At 41.8% G+C, this 23,639-nt stretch overlaps 1 protein-coding gene across 10 annotated transcripts in view; it reads right to left on the reverse strand.

Moving 5' to 3' along the window:
• Positions 1–23,639, reverse strand: part of PRKG1 (protein kinase cGMP-dependent 1) — a 372,326-nt gene that overhangs the window by 54,032 nt on the left and 294,655 nt on the right. For all 10 annotated transcript variants that reach the window (XM_064716167.1, XM_064716161.1, XM_064716163.1 and 7 more), the window contains 2 exons: positions 10,024–10,089; positions 2,725–2,799 (listed from right to left, as the gene is read on the reverse strand). In XM_064716167.1, the coding sequence (XP_064572237.1) occupies positions 2,725–2,799; positions 10,024–10,089 (141 nt within the window). The remainder of the gene's footprint in view (positions 1–2,724; positions 2,800–10,023; positions 10,090–23,639) is intronic.

Genomic DNA, 23,639 nt, shown 5'->3' on the forward strand with positions numbered 1-23,639 from the left:
GGAAAGATATTCCAAGCCTGTAACTTCTGCCTAACATCCTCTCAGCCATGCCCTGAGCTCTGTGACTGCAGGGATGTGCTCCAGCATGGAAATGGGAAAAAAACCCCAGTGCCACTAGTTTTGTAGGCATTTACAGTCCTAAAATTTTTTGGGTTGGAAGAGACCTCAAAGCCCAACCTCTTCCACCTCCTATTACACCAATCCTGCCCAAGCTGGCCTTGGTCATCCTGATCCATGTGTTCCCCAAGAGGCATCCCAAGGCCTTTTCCCAGCTGGCAGTGAGCTCTGAAAAGGAGACAGGAGCTAAAAAAAGACGAGCAAAAACATTCCATGGGATTTGCATAAAGCCTCACAAACCTGCCCACGTTTTATGTTCCCAGTTCTTCCCTATCACAAACCTCCCCTTGGAAAAAAATAGGCCTTGAAGGACAATTAGCTGGAGCTAATTAACTGCTGCTTGCAAAGGAATCCAGGTTAAACTTGCTGCCAAGGAGACTTTTCTCCCAAGGAGTTTTGCCTCTGGAACACTAAAACTTTCTGGAAGGGCTCACAATTCTTCTGGGGTCTCTCCTCAAAGAACTTTACAATTTTTCCTGCCTCTATCCATCTTTCTGCTGGTTTTCAAGGAGCCCAGCAAACAGGAATATGGAATTTAATTGCTCAATACTCTATTTTTCAATAGGACATTCCTTTTTTTGGATGTTTTTCCAGGCAGACAACACTGATCACTCCTGCTCTGTCTGAGGCAAAATGTCAAGATGTGACAATAATGTCACTGTCACCCCCACTCTGCAGTGACAGGGCTCCAGCACGGGCCTCTGATTTTAAAGATAAAAAAGTTGCTATGAAAATTAATTGGTTCAGCCTTTTAGGGAACAATTCCTCCATCAGCAGAGCCCTGCCCTTCCATTGGGATGAAACACTTGGCATTAGAAGGAAAGGACTGGAGAAGATGAAAGCTCCAAAATGTGAAGGTCAAAACCCGGTGGCTTCCAAAAGGAAGAGTTTCTTCCAAAGAGGTCCCAAACTGCAGCTCCTCCCACATTGTACAGCAGATCCTAAAATTCCATTAACTACCCTCAAAATCTCCTCAACCTGCAACCCCAACGTCTCTGGGATAATAAATACTCAATAATAGAGCTTAAAATTAGAGATGTGGGGAGGGCACATTTTTCTTGGTGCTAATGGGTTGTGGTGGCACCTTCAAAAACCTTCTGTGACCATGACATTGTTTATGACCCAACCCAAAATTCCCCAGTGTTATTCCCAATGTTTTCTTCCCTTCTGCTCCAATGGAAATCAACATAACCCAAATAGAAAAACTCAAAAATTAATATAAAATAATAACTGAATGACCCTGGGATATTTGGGATCATCTGTGTGAAGCATTCCATGCCCCAAATCCCCTTTTTTAGGGGGATGATAAAGGAAGGTGATAGTCTCCCACCTTTTTAATTGGGTCAACAAGAATTTAGAGAATTTAATCTTTTTAATGGAACTCTTTATAAGAAGGAAGGTCACGTTTGATCTGAGGCAGGGAAATATAATTCCAATCTAAAATGCAACTCTTTTAACACCTTAAAATTAATTAAATATAATATTTGAAACATCACTTAAACATAAGAAAAGAGAAATAATCTATGGGTATTTTGCAGGATTAACAAGTTTTGCTAATGAACTGAAGACTTTTGAGATGGATCTTAGTTTCTGAAACAGACCAAGAGTTATTTTTAATCAATACTTAATTGGGAATTCTCACTTTCCCTCCACAGAGGTGCCCAATACCTTCAGCAGACACCATTCCAACCCCTGTGGTTTAATGAGAAGTTTCTATGTATAACCCCATTGGAATCTGCAATTTAAGCAGTCACTCGGAGCATTTGACTTTGAGAAAACACTTCCCCCCTTCATTAATGTGCTATGAAAAAAATCCCCATAAAAGCAAAATAATTGAGAGGGAGCAAAAGTAAAGAAATTTTGTATAGAGCAAATTTAATTTTCTTTTCAACAACTTCTGCCTTTCAATTGTGTTTGGTTGATATTGAGCATCTCCCAAAGAAGAACAGGATCCTCTTGAAAAGCTTTAATCATTGGGATAGAATCAGAGCTCAAAGATTACAGATTAAAATCAAATTGCAGCTCAAGAATTAATAAAAAGTGGGGGGTTTAAAAATATTTTAATCTAATACTCTACAGCTCCCTTTTGAAAGGAATGAATATTTATTGTGGACTTCAGATGAATGTACTACTTCACATCAAGGCAGCTCTAGTTTTTATCCTCAAATGACAAATTCCACTGCCCATCCTTTGTCTCAGAACATGTTTGACTTTGGAAGGTATTTGAGAAAGGTCAGAGCTCTCTAAAGAAATGAAATGCCTTCAACAACAATTCCCTCAACGACAATTCCCTCAAGTGCAATTCCAAGATCTGGAGTTTCTCACCTCACAATGTATTTCTCATCTCAGTATTTCAAGAGGATTTCTGGATTCAAATACTGTGATTGAGCAGGACCTTGGGACCACCTGGCTTTGGAGAAGACCCATCTCCATATTCATGGGGAGAACCAGGGAGACACGAGGAGGAAAATTCCTCCATCCACAGGAGGAATCTCTCCTTTTTAAGCAGTTTGGTATTATTGCATGGAGAACAAGGAGGGTTTTTTTGGGAATTCCAGTGGTGCACATCAACAAACAGAAGTTTGAGACTTGATGCTGAGCACTTACTTTGCTTTTGCTTCTGCATCCTCATAGGCTTTGTTGGAGACGTCATCCAGGCCCCCGATCAGGTGCTTGAAGGAGCTGTAAAGACAAAAGGACACTTTGAGAGGAAAATCTCAGAATCACCAAGATTGGAAAATACCCTGAAGATCATCCAGTCCCAGCAGGTCCACCACTGAAACTGAAGAGATTCCACCTGGGAGCCAAGAAATCCAGTGTGGCTTTTTGGCAGCAATCTGGGCTGGATCTCCATGCTGGTGACCCACCAGGCCCAGGCCTCAGGAATGCTAGAGATGCAGAAACCAACGCCAAAAAGATCCAAAATTATTTATCCAGCCCACTGAAAGGGCTGCTGAAGGTTTTCACCCTCCAGTAGAAGTTTCAGAGCAAATGTGGCTGGCGGGGGCACCTCAACCATCACATCCCTGTCCTCCAACCAGGAACCCTGTAAATCCCTCTGCTTCCAAAGTGAAATGTTCACTTTGGATCCCAGCTTTCTCACCTTCAGAGAAAAAGCATCCAAAAACACATCAAAGGGGGTTCAAACTGAACGAGAGGGAATTCAGGTTGGATATTGGGATGGAATTGTTCCCTGGCAGGGTGGGCAGGCCCTGGCATAGAATTCCCAGAGCAGCTGTGGCTGCCCCTGGATCCCTGGAAGTACCCCAGGCCAGGCTGGACTTTGGGGCTTGGAGCAGCCTGGGACAGTGGAAGGTGTCCCTGCCATGGCAGGGGTGGCACTGAATGATCCTTAATATCCCTTCCATCTCAAACCATCCTGGGATTCCATGAAAAACCAGAAATTACTAACTGAAATCAGTGAATGCCTTGAAACAAAAATATTCCAGGTGAAAAGCTACTTTCTACTATCCAATTCCAGTATTCCCAGTGGGTCTGTCCCATGCAGGTTTTCTTTTTTTCAAGGAAGAAGAGTTTGAAAAGATGAACTGCTGCAAACCAGAGTCTCTTGACTGATCTCTGCCTTAATGTCACAGCCTCATAAATGAAAATCCTGCAATTCTTCTGTGCTCCTGACACTCCTGAGGCATGAAACACGGTGCTCGAGAAAAGAAATTGCTCTTAGTTGACAAAAAATGAACTGAAACACTGAAAAAAATAAAAGAAAAAGCCACATTTCTGACATAAGGAATAAGAAGGGGATGTTTAACATGGCCCTTTCTCAAGGAGGATTTGTAGGATCAAAGAGAATGAATGGCACTGAGCAGGTGAGGGAAATCCAGGGCAGCTGGGGAAATGCAGTGTCCTGCCAGGCAAGCAAATTAATTAATTCATTAATGAGGAAGAGAAGGCACAAACCCTTTGCTCTCATATAAACACGTGTTAGTGGGTTTTACCCAATCTAATAACTAATATTTTTATTATTAGGACATGTTAATAATGGGAGTAACTTTTCAACCCCCAAATTCCTTGCTCAGCAATGAAAACAGGAACAACTCAGCTCCTTCAGCACCTCAAGTTTTATCTTCCTGTTGCTGGGAATGTGCCACAGGATGAAACCAAACCTTGAAGGTGAGAGTGAGACAAAAGCAGGATTGGGGTGTTAATGCCTAATTGCACCCCAAACAGGTATTTAGGCAATTAATTAACACAGCAACACCATCCTGGAAGGCCATAAGGCAAAACCTAAGGCCTAAATTGTGATTTAGGCTTGATCTGCTTAGGAAAATGTGGCAGGGTTAAAAACCCCCTTTTTTGGCAATGCAAATACATCTTTTCCAGTGAAACAGCAAAGAAGAAAAAATCACCAAAAGGAGCAACAACATTTTATCTAAACCCTTTAATTTTTATTAAAAATTTTAAGCCAGATTTAGCACTGGGCAAGCTATCAAAGTTCACTTGAGTCCCTTTTTTATTGCTCATCTCAACGTTGTTGAAGTCTCAGCTCAGTCCCAGAATTCAATCAGAAACTGCTCGGGTTTTTTTCTCCCCGTGGCCTTTTCTCTTCGTTTTTTCTATTCTCTCCTCATAACCAATTTTCTCCATGGATAAACTTTGCTCTGACTGGGAGAAACAGCAGAGCAGCAAACCCTAAAATCTCCACTGAAAGAGCTCGGCTCAGCTTATATGGGGTCAGTCATGCCAGGATAATACTTTTTTATTTCATTTTTCTCCAATTTCCCTTGCCAGGAGGGCCGATCCAATAAACTTTGTTGACACCTCACAGCTCTCCCTGAAAAAAAAAAACCAAACCAAATCTTTGAAACACAGACAAAAATGGGAAATGCAAAGTGGAAAACAAAAAATAGTTGAAATATTTAAAATGTTGCCTTAAAAAATTATGCATCCTATTGATATGTGCAGCTGAAGAAGACAAGAAGCTGGAGAAACAGCATTTGGAGTAAATTCCAGGTAATTCTGTAACTCTCTGTCAGCAGCAGCTGGGCTTTGAGTTGTTCTGGCTCTGATCCATCAGCTCCTCTCTCTCTCCATTTGCATGAGGCAATTTTGTCCTCCCAACACCCACAGTGTTGCTAAATCTCCGAGCTCCAGGAAAACGTTGTTGGCACCATAAATAAATTATATGGAGGGGAAAAAAAATCCCATATAAATAAAAGATGAACCCGAATCAACCTCGGTGTAAATATTCCGACAGTTCAGGAGCAGCCACAAACACTTTCAAACACTTTCTCAGTTTCAAGAGGTAGGTGTGAAAAAAAAAAAAAAAGAATTATAGAGTGGCACCAACTCGTCCCTGAGGGTGCCAGTGATGATCCAAACGTCAGGAATGAGTTTGGAACCCTTCCCTCCTGTTTTCTCTCCATACAAAGGGGCTGCAAGTGAAGTCTGTCTGTGCATCTTTATTCCAACTGATCCACAGAACAGATGCTCAAGGCGTGTCTGCACCATTTTTATCAGAAGACCTTTTACAGACAAGTTCCTAAAGGACCAATCCATCAAATCCAGCACATATTTGTTAACTTTTCCCCAAACTGACTTCTGGAACAAATCTAATAACGCCTCCAAGGAGCCTGGAAATTCACCAGGATGAGCTCTGACAAGGCCAAGCTCAGAACAATTTGGAGGCAGCACCATCGAGCAGCTCCCAGAGTAACTTTTTTCCCAGAGGATGAATTCCTGCAGTGCCACCACAGGAAAAACTTCATTAACAACAGCCTTGATCTTGTAGGGTCAAGGCAAGTCCTAAAGACAGAAAGTCCGTGAATTGTAAATAAATTTTAAAAAAAAAGCACTTGGAAACAAAAATGCCTTAAAGCCATCTGAGAGGTGCTGTAAAATATTAATGTGTGTTCCCAGAGTGGAGGTTTGAGCAGCAGGAAATGCTGGGGCTGCAATGAGCTCTGTGGCTCCTCAAGTACCCAAAAGCTTCTCCAAATTCCCTCAGATGGTCAGATATCCAGCTGGCCTTTTTTGTCACAATTCCCATGAAGGCTGTGTGGATTTTGTTGAAGCTTCCAAGCCAATTCCATAAGCCCATGCTTGGGTCTGTGCTCCATGGCAGGAAAAACATTGGATAAATCAATCCCAGCTCACGAGAGAGCTTGGAGCCTTACTGTGGTCCCTCACAGGGCTGTCACTTCATTTCCTCACCCTTGTCACCCTCTGACTTAATTTTCCCTACTGGATTACCGTACCTCCCCTTCTGTGTTGAAATTTTGATGATAATGGGAAATTCCTTGGAATATTTCCTTGTCTGAATTCCAAATTCTTTCTTTCGAATACACCTGACCAGGTAGGACTACACAATTTTTTGGCTTTCTTCCTTGGGGGACCAAAATGAATGGTGCTCCCAATGGGAACCATAGAATTTCTAGAAAAGTTTGAGTTTTTGGAAGGGAATTGAAATCCTATCCAGTGCCATGGGCAGGGACACCTTCCATTATCCCAGAGTGCTCCAAGCCCCATCCAGCCTGGTCTTGGACACTTCCAGAGATCCAGAGGCATCCACAGCTTCTCTGGAAATCTGTGCCAGGGCCTCCCCACCCTCACAGGGAAGGATTAAGAGGATTAAGGACCAAATCCCACTGAAATTCATTATTCCAGTAAAGGAAGGGACTCAAAAACACAACTGCAAGATGGGAAAAGTACCAATACTTTTTGTAACAAATATTTTCAAGACAAGGACAAGTGGGAACAAAGCCCATGGGATGCAACAAATGCTTTCTGCAGGTTGTTTTCATTGTTGGATCATGATTTTGCTCATTCCTAGACCAGAAAAGGATGCTGGAAATGCACTTTGCAAAGCACATCTTCCTAGATCGGCAAAAATAGCTGTACTACTTTTTGGGAGTCTTTGGGGTGTTTTTGAGACTGGAAGAGCCCTCTTGTTTCACAAGGAAATTAAAAAGCAAGGCAGCACCAACATCATTTGGTAATTAAAGACCCATCATGAGCTCCAGTTTGACTTCTCTCGTGGTATTTCCCACTCCTGCTGCTTCAGCCCTGTAGCCATTTTATACATATTTTATAAATTCCAGACATCCTTTTAGGCAAAGCATTCCCCCTTGTCATGCTTAAACAATTCTCTTCTCAAACTCAACTTAAGCATTTCCCTTCTCCAACCCAACTTAAGCAATTCCCTTCTCTAACCCAACTTAAGCAAATCCCTTCTCCAACCCAACTTGCCCAGAGATCCTGGCTCATCCCTGTAATGAAAATTTCCCCTATTATTCACCCCCCAAACAACAAACCCTGCAGCAGCTAAATCAGCCCTAAAATTGCTGGAAAAATTGGCAACTCCAGAGCCAACCCAACTTAAGCAATTCCCTTCTCCAACCCAACTTAAACAATTCTCTTCTCAAACCCAACTTCAGCAATTCCCTTCTCAAATTCAACTTAAGCAATTCCCTTCTCCAACCCAACTTGCCCAGAGCTCCTGGCTCATCCCTGGGATGAAAGTTTCCAATATTTTTCACCCCCAAACTACAAACACTGCAGCAGCTAAATCAGCCCTAAAATTGCTGGAAAAATTGGCAAATCCAGAGCCAGGCTCATGCCTCCCTTAGGAATAACTTCCTGTGGCACCAAGGTGTGACTTTGTTAATGAGATGTGGCAACTGGAACAATTTTTGGATGCCTTGGGAAGCCTTCCACAAGGAATTTGGAAGAGTTATCCTGCTGCAGATAATTCCAATGGGTGATGCTGGTCAGTGAGGCTGGAATTCTCCAGGAATTCCATGTGTTAAGGTCTTTTCCCATCACTTGTTTTTTTTGAAACTGCAACGCCAGTTTTGCTGAGCTGCTTCAGATGGGGACACCCACAGAGCATGGAAATTGCTGCTTCAGTGGTTCCATCTGATGAGGCAAAGAGCTTGTCTGGGAAAAGGAAAATATTTGGCAGCCTCAGTGACTTGTGTCACCCCTCCTGCTGCAGGGAACGAATTCCAGCTGCAGGGAACACCCACTCCCTGCTCCCACTGCCGCCTCCTGTGTCACTAAGCCTTCTCATCCACCACCACAATTCAAAAGATGTAAAAATTTGCTCTGTCTGGATATAAAAAATTGGTTCTTTTTTCCTCAACCAATTTCCCAAATTGCCACAAGTCCTGGGAGTTTATCTCCACATGAAATGATGCTCCTGCTGTTGTCATTCCTATAAAATAACAGCCTAAGGAAGAGCTGGGACATGAAATTCAGCCCTGGCCAGGACACAGGACAGCCTGCTCTGAGCTATAAATAGGGCCATCAATAGGGTCACTTTTCTTGCCCTATAAATAAGGATTTTTTAAATAGTGTTACTCTGCTAATTGCACAGTGTTAATAGAATCTCTGAGGTAGATTAACCACAGCTTCATCAGTTTAAATTTAACTTGTACTTCCTCACTATTTCAAGGGCACTGACTGCTGAGGACAAGGCACAGGAGACAAGGAAAGGAACAGTCTGGGAAATTATCAGGAATGGGTCACTTGAATTATTTGGGGTTTTTAATTCTCACAGTGCAAACCAAAAGTACCTGCTGCAAAAGTGTAAAAATAAAAAGTGTAAATTATTCATTGCTTTTGTTTCTCTGAATTAATGATTGCTAAATTATCTAATTATTAAAAACACAAAAATATAAAAATATTATCCTGCTAAATAATCAAATTCTCCTTCCTCTCTTAGCCCCACAGCATGAGAAGGGAGGCTGGAGGTTTTACCTATCAGACTGAGGAAGGAGCCTCAGGTGTCCCCCATTTGTGTTCAATGGACAGACCATGGGTTTTGCAATTAATAATGAATTAACATAAATCAGAACTTATCAGGATTACTGAAGATTTTCCCCAGCTCAGCCTGTGCAGAACGCTGGATTTCCAGAAATGGAGGCCTGTGAGATAACATAAACCACAGGATTGAGGGGATGGAGATGAGCCCTAAAGGATCACAGAATCCCATCTCTCACCAGAACACAAGAAGGGCTCCAGAATTTCTTCCAGGGATCCACAAGGATCATGGATCCAGCTCCTGGACCTGCCCAGACACCCAACTATCCACACTGCTCTCCAGGCCCACAGGTGGGTCCCACATACTTCAAAAATACAATGGATTTATTTTCCTTTCCAACATCAGCAATTTTTCATTGTTATTCCACAATTTCTGGCTCCCTCCTGCAGGTTTTTTGGGGCTCCTGCATGGGGAAGGCAGTGAAATTCTATTCACCCTCTCTGTGGGTTTCATAGATCCATAGCACATTCCCATGGAAAGGTTCCCATCATCTTGGGAGTGTCCATGCCTTGTTCTAATCTGTGCCAGTGCTGCACAACAGGAAAACCAGCCCAGGAATCATGTTCCATTTTTATGTTATTTTTTAAATCCCACTACCAGTAACTTCAGAGAGCAGCTGGACTTGCAGCACTGGAGCATCCAGGCACAGTTTTTTTCTGGATTAACTCCCCTTAATTCTCTCAAGCTTCCTGTATAAACTATTATTTTACTCTTCTGATCTCCTGCATCTCCTCTGAGTGACAGAGCTCCCAGCAGGGCTGTGGCCTTCTCCCAAGGACTCTCCATCCCCACGTGGACTGGGATAACACCTTGCTCCAACATTTGCCAGGAGAAAATACTGTGGAACTTCCACAGTAATTCCAGCTCCTCCTCTATTTCCATTTGGACTTTCTGTGATTTTAACAGTCACTATTGAGCTTTGTAATTATCACTGATGATTTTTCTAATTGTCACTATTGAGTTTTGTCTCGATAATTTAGGGGCACCTTCCCTCCATTCATCAATTCTGTGACTTTATCACCCCAAATTAAGAAGCCACTCTGAAGAAGATGATCCAAGGCTCTCATTAAGCTCTGGAAAAGGTTTAAATTGCAGTTTTCCCCCAGGCAGAAGGAGGAACTTACTCTCTGTCTATGACCAGACAAGTGACCGCTTCAGCTGCGATGACGTTGGCTGTCCTGACATCCTCCCTGCAAGAAAAAAACACATTTCTCCAGTTATTTCCATGACAATCTTCTGATTTCCAACACACAGGGCTCTTCAAGCACTTTGAGGACAAATTTCTGGCTTTCACAGCTTTTCCTTGCTGTTTTCATCATCCATTTAGGCTAATAAAAGACTAGAATTCCAAGACTAATAAAAATATTCAATTTAATTCATTTTAATCAGGTTGTTTTGGTGTTCCAGTGTTTAAGAGTCAGTGCTGCATTTTCTGGGTTCGCTTTATCCCAATTTCCTCCAACCTTTCCATGTTCCAAAGGTTAAGTGGAGTACAGTCACTTACACCCCTCTTTTCCCTAAAATCAGATTTACAGGTGCTGTTAGGAATAGAAATTCCCATTTAAAGACTGGACTTATTAAAGCAGGAATATGGTTAAAAAAGGGTGATGCCCATGCACTGCCCCTTTGAGGTCATCATTAATTAACTTTAATTTCTTCATGTTCATACTTTTAGAGCAGAGCAAGCAAAAATACATTAATACTCCAGCCTGTGCTGTAATGCTGACTCTGAGTCTATTTGGACTGGAATTAAGTGTGTATTTCTGCTAATTAACCCCAATGATAAATCACATTGTGCTAATTTAAAGCAATGAGAAAGAAGTAGTGGAATAGCAGTGGATAATTATCCCTATTAACTCCTAAAACTTGGGTAAATACAGAGAGGATAAGGAAGGATAAAATTGAATTCCTCATTAAGTTGCTGTAGCCAGCTTTTGACAATATATTGATCCATTAAAATGAGAATTCAAACTTGTTGTTGTCCACTAATTCCCATTAAAACTCAACACATTTGTCCCATTATCCCAGATGCCACAAAAAGACATTTATCCCTGTAAATTTATGGATCACAGAAATGATTTGCTTACTGTCTTATACTTAGATGATTACAGACCAGGAAAATACAATAAAATTGGGGGCCTCAGCTCCAACATTTTCGATAAAACTGAAAATGAGGTATTCGGATGCACAAGGGACTGTTGTAATTTCTGTTATTTTCTATTAATCCATCCCTTTCTAGAAGGTGACTTTGGCCAGCAGCTGCAGCACAGGCAGGTACAGAAATCCATGGCATTAAAGGCCAATGAAACCTTGGAAGTGCAAGGCATTAATTGGGAAAGAAATTACTAAGAGGGGATTAAAGGCAAGAGCAACCACCAGCAAGTGCCCAGCACTTAATGAGAGAGCAACTACTCCAAGTAGGTGGCATTAAACACAAAAATAATTACTACAAGTGCACAGAACTCAGTGCAGAAGTTGCTATTGCAGGTGCATGCTATTAAGTGCAACAAGTAATTACTACAAGTCCAGGAGTAATTCCTACCAGTGCACAGCATTCAGTGGAAAATGAACCACTAGGAAGTGCACAGCTTTAAATGCAGAAGGAATTACTACAGGTGCATGGCATTAATTGCAAGAAGTAATTACTACACATGAGCTGCACCAAATGCAAGAGTAATTACTATAAGGGCACAGCACTAAATGTAATAATTACTACAAGTGCAAAGCATTAAACACAGAAGTTACTACTGGTAAATGCACAGAATTGAAGGGAAAAGTAACCACTAAAAGTGCAAGACATTAAATACAGAAGTTACTACAAGTGCAAGGCATTAAATGCAACAAATAATCATGGTATTAACTGAAACAATAACTACTACAAATGCAGAGCATTAAAACCAAAGGTAATTACTCCCAGTGCACAGCATTAAATGAAAAACTAATTACTAGTAAATACATGAAAAAACTAATTAGTACCAGTGCAAAATATTAAATGCAGAGGTTACTCCCAGTAAATGCACAGCTCTAAAGGCAAAAGTAACTACTACTAGTGCAATGACAAGTGAAAATACTGTATTAAATGGTAAAAAAAAGGTTAAAAAATAGTAAAAATGGTTAAAAAATGGTAAAAAACCCAGGTAGTTTAATTACTACAAGTGCATTAAATACAAGTAATTATTTTAACAGCACAGCACTAAGGAGATATTAGAATTGTGATGTGTAAAACAGAACATATTGACAATTAATTAATGAATTAATTCCTGGCAGTGCCCCACCATCCCCCGCAGCCCAAGGGATGAGAGCACTGACTCGGACACTGCCTGGCCTTCATCCCCTTCCTCCTCCTCCTCCTCGGAGCTGCTCCCCGAAAATCCGCGTTCCTCATCCGTGGAGCCTCCCTCGCTCCCCGAGCGCTCCATGGCCCCGGCTGCTCCCTCATTCCCCCGGGACGCTGCTGATGCCCTGCAGCTCCGTGCCACCCCCTGGCACGTGCCAGCTCCCCCAGCCCAGGGCCGGGCACCTGCACAGGGGGCACAGCTGCTGCGGGGGAAACCCAAGACGGGAGCATTTGGGAGCCCTCAGGACATCCTTGGCTGTGGAAAAGGGCCAGAAATGCCAGCAGGAGACCTTCTGCGCCCTTTTCAGCTCCCTAGCTCAGCACTGGAATTAGGTGGCAACAAAATTCCACGTTCCTAAATGTTCCCAGGGCTATAGGACACGAAATCACACAGCGCAGACACGCAAGGTAAAAGAGAGTTTTTAAATTTCTGACTCTAACATTTATAGTTCTCCAAAAGTGACGGTGGATTGGAGGGGGACAGTGCCACCTCTCCAATGACACTGGACAAACCAAAAGCCTATCAAATTTCCTCTATAAAAGAATGCAAAACAATAACTTATTTACATAAAGTGTGTGAGAAAGTTGGTTACAAGAACGTGAACATCAGAAGGGTTGGAAAATCTTAAAAAAATCAGGGTGACATGCCACCACACCAGTGGAAACATGAGGATGTTATTTAAGGGATGAAATGCACGGATCCGTTTTCCTCCTTGGAATTTACAGCCAACTTCACCGCATTGGGAAGTTACAACAATTTTGCTTCTGACAAAGTGTCAACAACTCAATTTAGGAAGAGATCAGTTTATACTTCAGCCTCTGTCTCGTGGTTTTACCATAGGCTGCCATAATTTGCTCTCAATGTAAAAATGTTTGAGGTAATTCCCAATTATTTTGCTTTTTTTTTTGCCTTCCTACATCCCCAAATTGCTTGAAGTCCTGCTCCAATACCTTCTCCCACAGTTCCCACTGCTCCCAACCCTTTGGATAGGGACTCCACTTCTGCCCTGGGCGGTCAATCCAATGTTTGACACCCCTCTCTGTAGAGGAATTTTTCCCAATATCCAGCCTAAACCTCTTCTGGGACAATTTGAGGCTGTTTCCCTTTGTCCTGTCCCTGTTCCTTGGGAGCAGAGCCTGACATCCCCTGGCTGTCCCCTCCTGGCAGGGAGTTGTGCAGAGCCACAAGGGCCCCCTGAGCCTCCTTTGCTCCAGGCTGGTGGAATCCCAGCAGCATCTCCCGGGAGTTTTTTACTTTCAGTGCCATAAAGACAGAGCAGAATTTCCTTGACCAACAGAGCCTTGAAAGACCTGAGGCCTCAGCTTCATAAATATTCCAGTCAATTATCACAAACGGCTCCTCTTGCTTTGTAAATCTTGTTGTACAACCCTTGGCAGGGCTTAAACCTTTCAGCTGGAGCCACTGGGAGTAAAAATATATTTTAGGAGCTAACAAGATGCTCACAAGGCATAAAACAAAGTATTAGAGGGAGCTGGTACATTTTCTATTTGAAGAGTTGTACATTTGGCTTATATTGAGTAAAAAAATGTATTTTTGAAGCTCAACAAGCTGAACTGCTGTTCTCTAAGAAATGTTTTGTTTTCCCAATACCCATGAAGCTTAAATCACATGGGGTTTTTGCTACATGTCCTCAAACTGGGGTACCTTGGAGTCAAATCCTTCCTGTTGTATTTCATTCCCTTTTAGGAAGTGAGATTTTAATGCCTTAAGGAATTTTTACAAGATTTTTTATGAAATGGCTTTTCAAGTGCAGCTTTTTCTAATGGCACCTTTTATTAGTTTCACGTTAAAATCTATAAAAGTTTAGTAGAGCATGCTGTGTTTATTAATCCCAGCGATGTACTTTTACATCAAAGCCAATGGCAAATGGATGTTGGGCTCTCAGGAAGATGAAAGGTTGGAAAGCCAAACTTTGGCCTGTGTGGGGTGGATTTCCCCCATGGAAATCAGGCAGATCCAGGTGATTGATGCAGACATGGATCACAGAGTTTATTAAATTTGGAGAAGAACTCCAAAGTCATCAAGCTCAGTCTTTGACAAGGCTTGGAGCAGCCTGGGACAGTGGAAGGTTTCCCTGCCCATGGCAGAGGTGACACTGGATGAACTTTGAGGTCCCTTCAAACCCAAACCATTGTGTGACCCCATGGACACAGCCACATCCAGTTCTTTCCTGATGTTCACCATTTCCTTCCCTAAAAAAATGAGGATAAAACCTCATTTCTTAGCTCAAGAAACTGGAGAACGTCGAAGCACCACCCAGAGCAGGTGGGTCAGTGCCTGGTTCTTGGTGGCTGCCCTGCAGAACCTGCCTGGGAGAGTGAAACCTCCCATCCTGTGGGACCTCAGGTGGTGAGTGCTGAGATCAGCTCAGAATGCTGTTAATGAAGCTTTTCAGAAATAAAAAATGAGGTCTTCCCTGGAGGGTTTTAAATTATGCCACAGGACTATCCAGAGGTTCCTACTTTGCTGCTATTTGAGTTCTTTAATGCATTTTCCCACCTGCCAGCACCGTGCACTTGACCTTGTTACAATGTTCTTAATGAGGTTGATTTAAAGCATTTAGGACAAGACATGTCAGATAGGGGGAAAAATGGGAAAAATCAATTATTAGCTTAAATTTAGCAATAAGAGCTCAAAGCCCAGCATCTCTATCTTCCCTTCTATTTTACTGGGTATTTTCTGATTACACCATGACTTTCAGGTGGGAGATAAGAATCAGTTCTATTGGGTATTCTGAGGAGTGGTACCCAAATTTGGCGATATCCCATCCTTTAAAAAGAGAGATTTGCCTACCTGGAGACTTAAAAATGTGTTTTTAAAGCTTTGATTACCTTCTATTTCTATAAAAAAAATGAAATAAAATTTTAGAAATAATAATAATAAATAAATAATTTCTACTACTTCACCTGCATCTTGACCTATAGTTTCAGCAGGGGGAGATGCAACAACCACCTGCCTATTTTTGATTTAGTAAAAATAATTAAATAATCAAGGTTTTATGTGCCAAAACCAAACTAAATCCAACTGGCATGGAAAGAAATGAATTCCTGGCCCCGATGGAGGTGACCTGGCACTGGGAGTGTAACAGCAATGTTAGGAGAGCAATTTAGGGTTGTTATCCAGCAGATTCCTGGGAGAAAATGGATGGGTCTCCATTCCCAGGCTCATCTCCCAGGATTTCAGTGCTCTGAGAACACCTTTAAGGTGATTTTATAGGGGTTTTATATGGCAGGTGCTGCTGAACACCCAAATATGAGGGTGGAAGATTCAGCACTCAGCACTGGCAAGGCACAATCAAAACTTCAGAAATTATTACACTCATCATTTCAAGCCATGATGACCCTTCAGGAAACGTGGCCATCCTTTTATCATTTTTATGAGGTGAGCAGGTATTTAAGAACAAATTGGGATGAATTCCAACATGGTGTTTGAATCTGAGGCCATTCAGCACAGGAAAGACTCACAGCACTAAAAATCAGGAGGAAAAGTGCTGCTCCTCCATGCGAGGGTCTGCACTAAACCACCTCCAGTGTTAAAACAGGCAAGAATTTATGGAAATTTCATTATGGAATAAAAGGGTTTTTATAAAATAAAATGTCTGTCAAAAGAAGAAATAAACCTCAAAGCTTAAATAAAATATCTATGGGAAAAAAGCCCAGACACGAGGCTGAATTATAGCCCTGGATTTTGTAAAACAGCACTGGAATAGTGTGGGAAAGTCACCTGGAAATTAAGAATTACATTTTCTTAATAAATGTTCTGATATTAATATTCCCACAGGCCTTTCAGGCTTGGCAGAAAGTAGCACTGGGTGTCCTTGGGATGTCAGTGTGTCCATGGGAATCAAATTCCTCCTCAATTAGCTTTCTAAAAAAGGGGAATTTGGGTGCATGCAGGACAAAGTGAAGTTTTAGATAAAAGTTTGTGTCTTCTGGGAGTATTCGCATTCCAAATGTGTGTTTGAAGGAAGGATTCCACTGTTTAAATGTCCAAGGAGAGGTTGGTTTGGAGCAGCCTGGGATAGGGGAAGGTGTTCCTGCCCATGGCAGGGGTGGGAATGGATGGGATTTAAGGTCCCTTCCAGCCCAAACAGTTTAAGGATTGATATTTGGGTTTGATATTCCCTAGATATACGATATATAAAAAAAGCAATAACTATTTATTTCCTGACAAATAGCACTTTCCAGATCCACAACTCACAGGTTTTTCAAACCCCAGGGAACACAATTCCCTATGGCTCTCTCTTTGCTGGAGCCAAAGTTGGACTGGAACTTCCGAAAGCTGTAGTGCCAAGGGAAGGTGCCAGATGGATTTGGGATGTTTGCCTGCACACCTGTGCAAAGTGGCACCCTCAGCTCAGTTTCCACCCAGGTGTCCACACTTCCCAGTGCCAAACAGCCTTTCCTGAAACACCTGCCTGCAGCCAGGAGGGTCCATTTCACAAATCCCATTTCAGCCAAACAAAAATTCCACGTCCTGTTAATTCCACTGTTAATTCTGCGTCCTTCAGGCAAACAGAGGGATGGATTATTGGCAGTGCTGGGGTGGGATACTGGGAAGACAGAGAATCATGGAATGGTTTGGGCTGGGAGGGCCATTAAGGATCATCCCATCCCACCCCTGCCATGTCAAGGACACCTTCCACTGTCCCAGGCTGCTCCAAGCCCCAAAGTCCAGCCTGGCCTTGGGCACTGCCAGGGATCCAGGGGCAGCCCCAGCTGCTCTGGGCACCCTGTGGGAACAATTCCTAATTCCCAATATCCCATCCATCCCTGCCCTCTGGCACTGGGAGCCATTCCCTGTGTCCTGTCCCTCCATCCCTTGTCCCCAGTCCCTCTCCAGCTCTCCTGGAGCCCCTTTAGGCCCTGGAAGGGGCTCTGAGCTCTCCTGGAGCCTTCTCCAGTGTCTGTGGGCCGCCATCTGTCACAGCCCCTGCTCTGCCTTTTCTCTGGGCACAGAACCTCCATTTGTGCCACCCCTTGGGCAATCCACCTGCCTGGGAAGGGAATTCCAATTAAACCCAAGGGCTGCCACAACACAGTGAGGATCTACACTGCAAGCATTCCCATGTCCAGCTGAAATCCTTATTGTGGCTGACCTCCAAGGCTGAAAGAGATGAGCACCTCATCCCTAACCCTTTCCTTCCAAATCCTGCATGGAATCTGTTTTTAACCCCTGTAACTTGCACCCATCCCACCATGGCTGGATCTGCTGGCATCAGGACAAGCAAGGAATCACAGAATTGTTGGAAAAGGAGGATTGATTCCAACCAGCCACCCAACAGTGCCCAGTCCTCCCCTAAACCCTGACCCCAAGTGCCACATGCACAGTTTTAGTCCCTGCAGGGATCCACTGTGTTCCACTGGTGTTTCCCACTGCTGAGGTGGGAACAATGCTCAGAAATCCCTCTCTGCTGATGGTAAAACCATTTCCAGGGGTTTTTCCATTCCCACTGCTCCCAGGAAATCCTCAATGCTACTGATATCACTGTTTAATCAGTGTTTCCAGCAGCTCAGAAAGGCAGGGAAGAGCAAACACAGCTAGAGGAATATTCTATAGGAATTAAAACTGGTATTTATAGATAAACTGTGGCTTAAGTTTACTCTGTGACAGACAAACCCAAATCTGAGTGACACAACGCTGACACTGGGATGGCAGAACCTCCTTGCCTGCCAAACCCACTAATGATTCAACCCAATTACTTGTGCAATTTATTCAGAATTATTGTAATGAACCAGAGCCTCACTAGGCTGTAATTAATTACATTCCCCAAGTGAAACAACCCAGGGGCATGAAATGGCCACTTTTTCATTAAAGTGAAATAAAACCCAACCACACCCCATCCATTGCTGTTTTAATCAGCCAGTGGGCGAAAAGAGCATCTTTAAGACATATTAAATGTTAATTATCCCATTCAAGGACAAATCAATTAAACCTTGAACAAATCAGAAGAGTTTCTAGAAACTGGTGCCTTGCAGACCTACCCTGCATAAAAAACTTATCTGCCAGCCTTGATCAGATCATTCAAAGCCAGGCAAACCAAAAACCCAGGAAATGCCAAAAACCCAGGAAACTGGCACAGATAAAGAAGAAACCATTGATTTGCATTATTTTCCTTAAAAAAGAAGAGCAGCAACAACAGAATTCAGCAGCCAGAGCCACATGAAATGGTCCTTGACACATTTTGCTCATGAATGACTCGGCAGCTGCACTTTAAAATTATTAAATAAGAGACAAACACAAAGAGGGAATAAGAAGACCTCCAAGACAATTGATAAACTGATCCCCACCTTTTCAACTCCTTCCCAAAGAGGGTGGGCAGGCCCTGGTACAGATTCCCAGATGGGGCTTGGAGCAGCCTGGGATGGTGGAAGGTGTCCCTGCCATGGCAGGGGTGGGATGAGCAGATTCTTTATGCCCCTTCCAATCCAAGCTGTTCTGGGATTCAAAGAAATCCAAGTCCCTTTTCCCATGGCTGCCTCATCCCTCTCCAAGCCCTGGATACCAACAACAGCTTGGGCCTGGGTGGAAAATGTGGATTCCCCAAATTGAGAAGTGATCCAGTGCTTCTCCTGGGCTCCAGCAGGGTCACAGGGTCACTGTCCCATTATGACTTCAGAGCTCCTGACAATTAAAATCCTTCCCTTCCCCTCTCTCCCCATCCTTAATCTGGAATCTCCACATGGGAAAAGTACCTTCTGTAGCCATAAAAGGAGAAATAAGGCTACAAGGTTAACTCCAATACTTCATTACAGGCCTTTCATCAAGAGATTCCAAATGATAAAACATTTCCTAAATGAGCCTGCATTCCTCGGAGATGTCCTGCTTAGGGAGCTTTATCCACAAAATATCTGATATTGCTCAAGGACATACTTGGGGGCGAGTTAAAAATCTGCATTTTTCCTCTTTTCTTTTTTTTTTCAGCAGCAGGACAATAAACCAACAGTGCAAAAGGCTCTGACTTTTCCAGCATTCCAAAGAGTTTCCTAAGTAGAGGGATCTCTCCTAAACCTCCAAATTATTATTTACTTATTATTTCTCCAAGTCTCTAAGAGCCTGTCCAGAGAGGACACATGATGAAAGATTTAAAAAATTAGATATGATATATAATAATATAATATAATATAATATAATATAATATAATATAATATAATATAATATAATATAATATAATATAATATAATATAATATAATATAATATAATATAATATAATATAATCTCCATGCCTATAAATTCTGTGTTCTTGTGGACACCCCCAAATCCATGGAGATTAGAGATATTCCCATTTTCCTGACAATTAAGACCAGGCTCAAGAGCTTTTCCAAGCAAACAGTGGCAATAATCTCTGTTAAATACCAGATTCCTTAGTTTAAATTACTTCTCTTGGGATTTATTCCCCCAGGAATTTTTTTAAAGCAGCTCCAAGTTGTCATTTGAGAGATTTAGCTTGGACATGATGGAAAACTTCAGGAAAACTTGGAGCAGTGCAATAGGTGATGTTTGGAGAGTTGCCCCAGAATGGTGCAAAAGTCCTATTTTAACACAATTTTTTGGGGGTGAGGTTCCCAAATATTTAAATCCAAAATTATACTACGGGATGAGAAAATAAACCAGCACCTAGGATAAATGCTGAGTAACCTCCTGTAATAGTAATTTTCAACTTTAAAAGATCATGTTCTATATAAAACTCTAAAACCTTCCCATTTCTTCTCAATTCCACAACTGCCAACCTTCCATTTAATTACAGCCTGACTGTGGACATAATGAAATTTAGCAGGTGCCTTAAGGATGTGTAATTTACAGCCTTAGACTTCAGGAATCAAGAACTGGATTTTACAAACCCAGGGGCTGAGGGGGGAAAAAGAAATTAAATATAAAAAATTTTGATGAGTTTAAACCTCTGCCAGCCCCTTCAGCAGCCAGAGTGAAATTGCTTCGTTAGAGAAGTTCTGCCACATAACCCTAAACCACTTTTTCAGCCTGAACAAACCCAAGATTAAATTGGGATGAAGGCTGCCCACAGCTTTAGTACTTTTAAATGAACTTTTCCCTTTTTTTATTGAATATAAACACAGCTAAACCTCTGAAAATGTCTGTACATCCAAGGCATGCAGCTTTTAAATCCTCCAGGATCCCATCACTGCCATGGATGCCTGTCCCAGTGCTTGACAACATTTTGGTGGAGAAATTTTCCTTGATATCCAACGTAAATCTCCCCTGGTGCAACCTGAGGCTGTTTCTTTTGGTCCCTTTGTGTTTAAATTACAGCAAGCAAAATGCAAGGCATGAGCTGATATTATTCTGTATTTTAGAGGTGGAATTATTTTAATATGGCTGTAATAGAGAACATTTGATTATTTAAAAAGCACAGGCCCGAACATTTAATTACAATGGTGCCTCATAATGAGTGGGCCCTGCATCCCAATTCTGGGTTACTGAGCAGAAAACTCCCTCAATTTTCTAAAATTGATAAATTACAGGAATTTTAAATGGAGCTGCAAAGCCTGACACACAAACCCAAATCCATCCTAGGTATAAAAAAGGATTTGAACAGGAGCCACATCACGAGGTGCTGTAGTAAATTTAGCTATACATTTAAGCTGATATCTCATTTTTTTGTTCTTTTCCCCTCTTCAATTCCATCTTGTTGTAACCTGCTCTGAGGGTTTGCTGACATGGATTATCCTGTCTACATCCCATGAATTAATTCCTACTCCTGCATCCCCCATAGGCATCTTCACTTGTTTGGGTGGTTGTTTTTTAAAGGAAGTTAAGAGAATTCAAATTCACTGCTGCATTCTTCAGTTCCACTTAATGCTTACAAACTTGAACAGAGCTGGGGGGAGTATTTTGATGGAAGCATTTTCCCAGGGAAAATGTGAGATTTCCTCACTGGAACTCTTATACAGGGGTTTTTGTCTCCTCTCATTAAAAATACATTTATTTCAGAGCATGCATTTTTTCCCCAACTAGAATCATTTGTCCTAAACCATCATTTTGACACAAACATCCTCATTTTGAAATTCTAGGATAAAACATCTGGATCTAACAGTTGATGGTTATTATTGACAGCAAGGACAAAAATCAGATAGGAATTTTTCCCTCCACCATTGTTTCCTTTTTTTCTTTTGCACAAAACAGGAATTGACTGCAAAAAATCATGAAAAGAGGGAAAAGGGAAGAGTTTGGAGCCTTCAGCTGTTTCACACCCTCCAGATGGGAAAACCAAAGTGCAATCCCAGGGTTTTGCTCTTTCCAGGAAGCAAGAACCAGATCTGACCCCTGAAATCCCTTCCATCAGCACCCATTCCACTCATCCCACTTCAGACAGGAAAACAAATCCTCCAAATTGTGCTATTTAAAATTTTTTATAAATTAAAACCATATTCTTTTGATGTGAATGGTGCTCCAGCAGCTTTCTTAGCTAATAAATAGCAATAATAAATATTATTTCCTATGCATTCCTTAGTGCAGCAATTTTTTTTTTTCAGGCTCTGAAGGAATATAGAGGAAAAAAGATATTGGAAACATTTTTGGAGATGTTCACTGCAGCTAAAGGAAATATAAGGTTAACTACAAACCTTCTGTAGTGCTGCTTTGCCCCAAACCCCTGGAATTCTGCCTTCCTTCTTCCATCTGGCACACTCTGTTTGCCCAATATTAATTTTTTTTTTTTTGATTTTTGATTTTTTTTAACTCAGCAGGAAGAATACTGTCTCTGGTCTTTACATAACATCTTCAAAAGAAAAAAACAAACAAATAAAAAAACAAAAAACCAAGAACATTTTGAGTTCCTGGGCTATGACTCAGTTGGAGAAAAGCAAGAACAATTCGTAACCTGTGATTTTCTAAACCAACAAGACTCCAAACCACTTGATTATTTACTAACTACATTTGAGTCATCAAGTTGGGTCTGAGTGTAACTTCCCCACACAAATTAATGTTTTTTATGCCCTTTTGGATTTTTTAGACTCTTAGAAATGTTTGGGATTGGAAGGAACCTTCTCTTCTAATGGCTCTTTTTCCCTGAGGGAGATTTTGGGTTGATAAGAATATTTTAAACACAGACATTAAAAGGCTGAGAGAATTGGGATTGTTTAACCTAGAGCAATTTAAAACAATTTAAAATTTCATTTAAATCTTTAAGGTTCCTTCTCACTTAAACTACTCCATGATTCTGATATTTGGTTTCTTTTTTTTTTTTTTCCTAGAAAATAAATGAACAAACAAGGTGAATTTCTGTCCACCAGCCTTTCATTCCTGGCCATCCCCATCCCTTCAGAACCAGAAGTGTTTCCATGAGGATCTATTTGACCAGCCTAAGGTGGTACCAGCTCTCTGCACAAAAATTAGGAAAAACCCTGAGATTATAAACTTAGCTGTTTGTCAGAACACAGAATTGCACTGCAGGGTGCTGAGTTCCAGCTCCGAACCTTGATATAAATATAATATTTTATGTACATGATATTTATGTAGAAATATATTACAACAGTTTTAAGACACAGCATTTTCTTTTCTATAAAAATTGTGGTTCTTGTTAACAAAAAAGTTGGGCTGAGTTCAGAATATCCCAGAATGGTTTGAGATGGAAGGGATTTTACAGATCATGTACTTCCAGCTGCCTAGCCATGGGCAGGGACACCTTCCAGAGATCTTCACAAGTCACTGAATGTGCCAGAAAATGTAAAGACAGTTGAGGAAAATTGGCTTCACCTGGCTTGTTGCCACATGTATAATCTCAGGCAACAGATTCTAAAAATCAACAAGTCAACTGCACATCTGAGAACTCAGAGGAATGGCCTCAAGCAGCAGATGGCTCATCCAAAAAGGGAAAAATACCCAAACAAGCACCATTAAAAGCCCCAAACCTACTGTGGCAATTAGTGCCACACTTTAAAGTGTGCAGGAGGAGAAGGAAGATTTAAAAACTGCCTGAGGATATTCAACCCAGCAAGGATCAGGAATGATTAAAGCTGCAGCTCTGGTTCAGGATGTTGGTCAGCAATTAATTCTGGGTGCTGGAAATGCCATGTTTATGGAGCTTTGGGAGAATCCATTCTGTGCTGTGATTTTAGATAGGAAAAGACAATAATATCAATTCATTCCTGCTGGAAAAGCAGAAATAAACTGCTCCTCAGGAGTGCCAGTGCAGTGCTCCCAAGCAGGATGCTGTGAGAGCCACCACACCTTGCTCTGCCCTCTGGGAAATGTCCTTTCCAGCTCATTCCTTCATACATTGGCAAATTAGGCCCAGAATCATGGAAATCAGCCCAGAATTCTGGAATGGCTTGTACAGGGACCTTAAAGCTCATCTTTTTCCAACCTTCTGACACATCCCAGGGTGCTCTAAGCCTTGGACACTTCAGGCCAGGATTCTGCT

This window comes from Zonotrichia leucophrys, chromosome 6, assembly GCF_028769735.1.
Source record: "Zonotrichia leucophrys gambelii isolate GWCS_2022_RI chromosome 6, RI_Zleu_2.0, whole genome shotgun sequence".
Lineage (NCBI taxonomy): Eukaryota > Metazoa > Chordata > Aves > Passeriformes > Passerellidae > Zonotrichia > Zonotrichia leucophrys.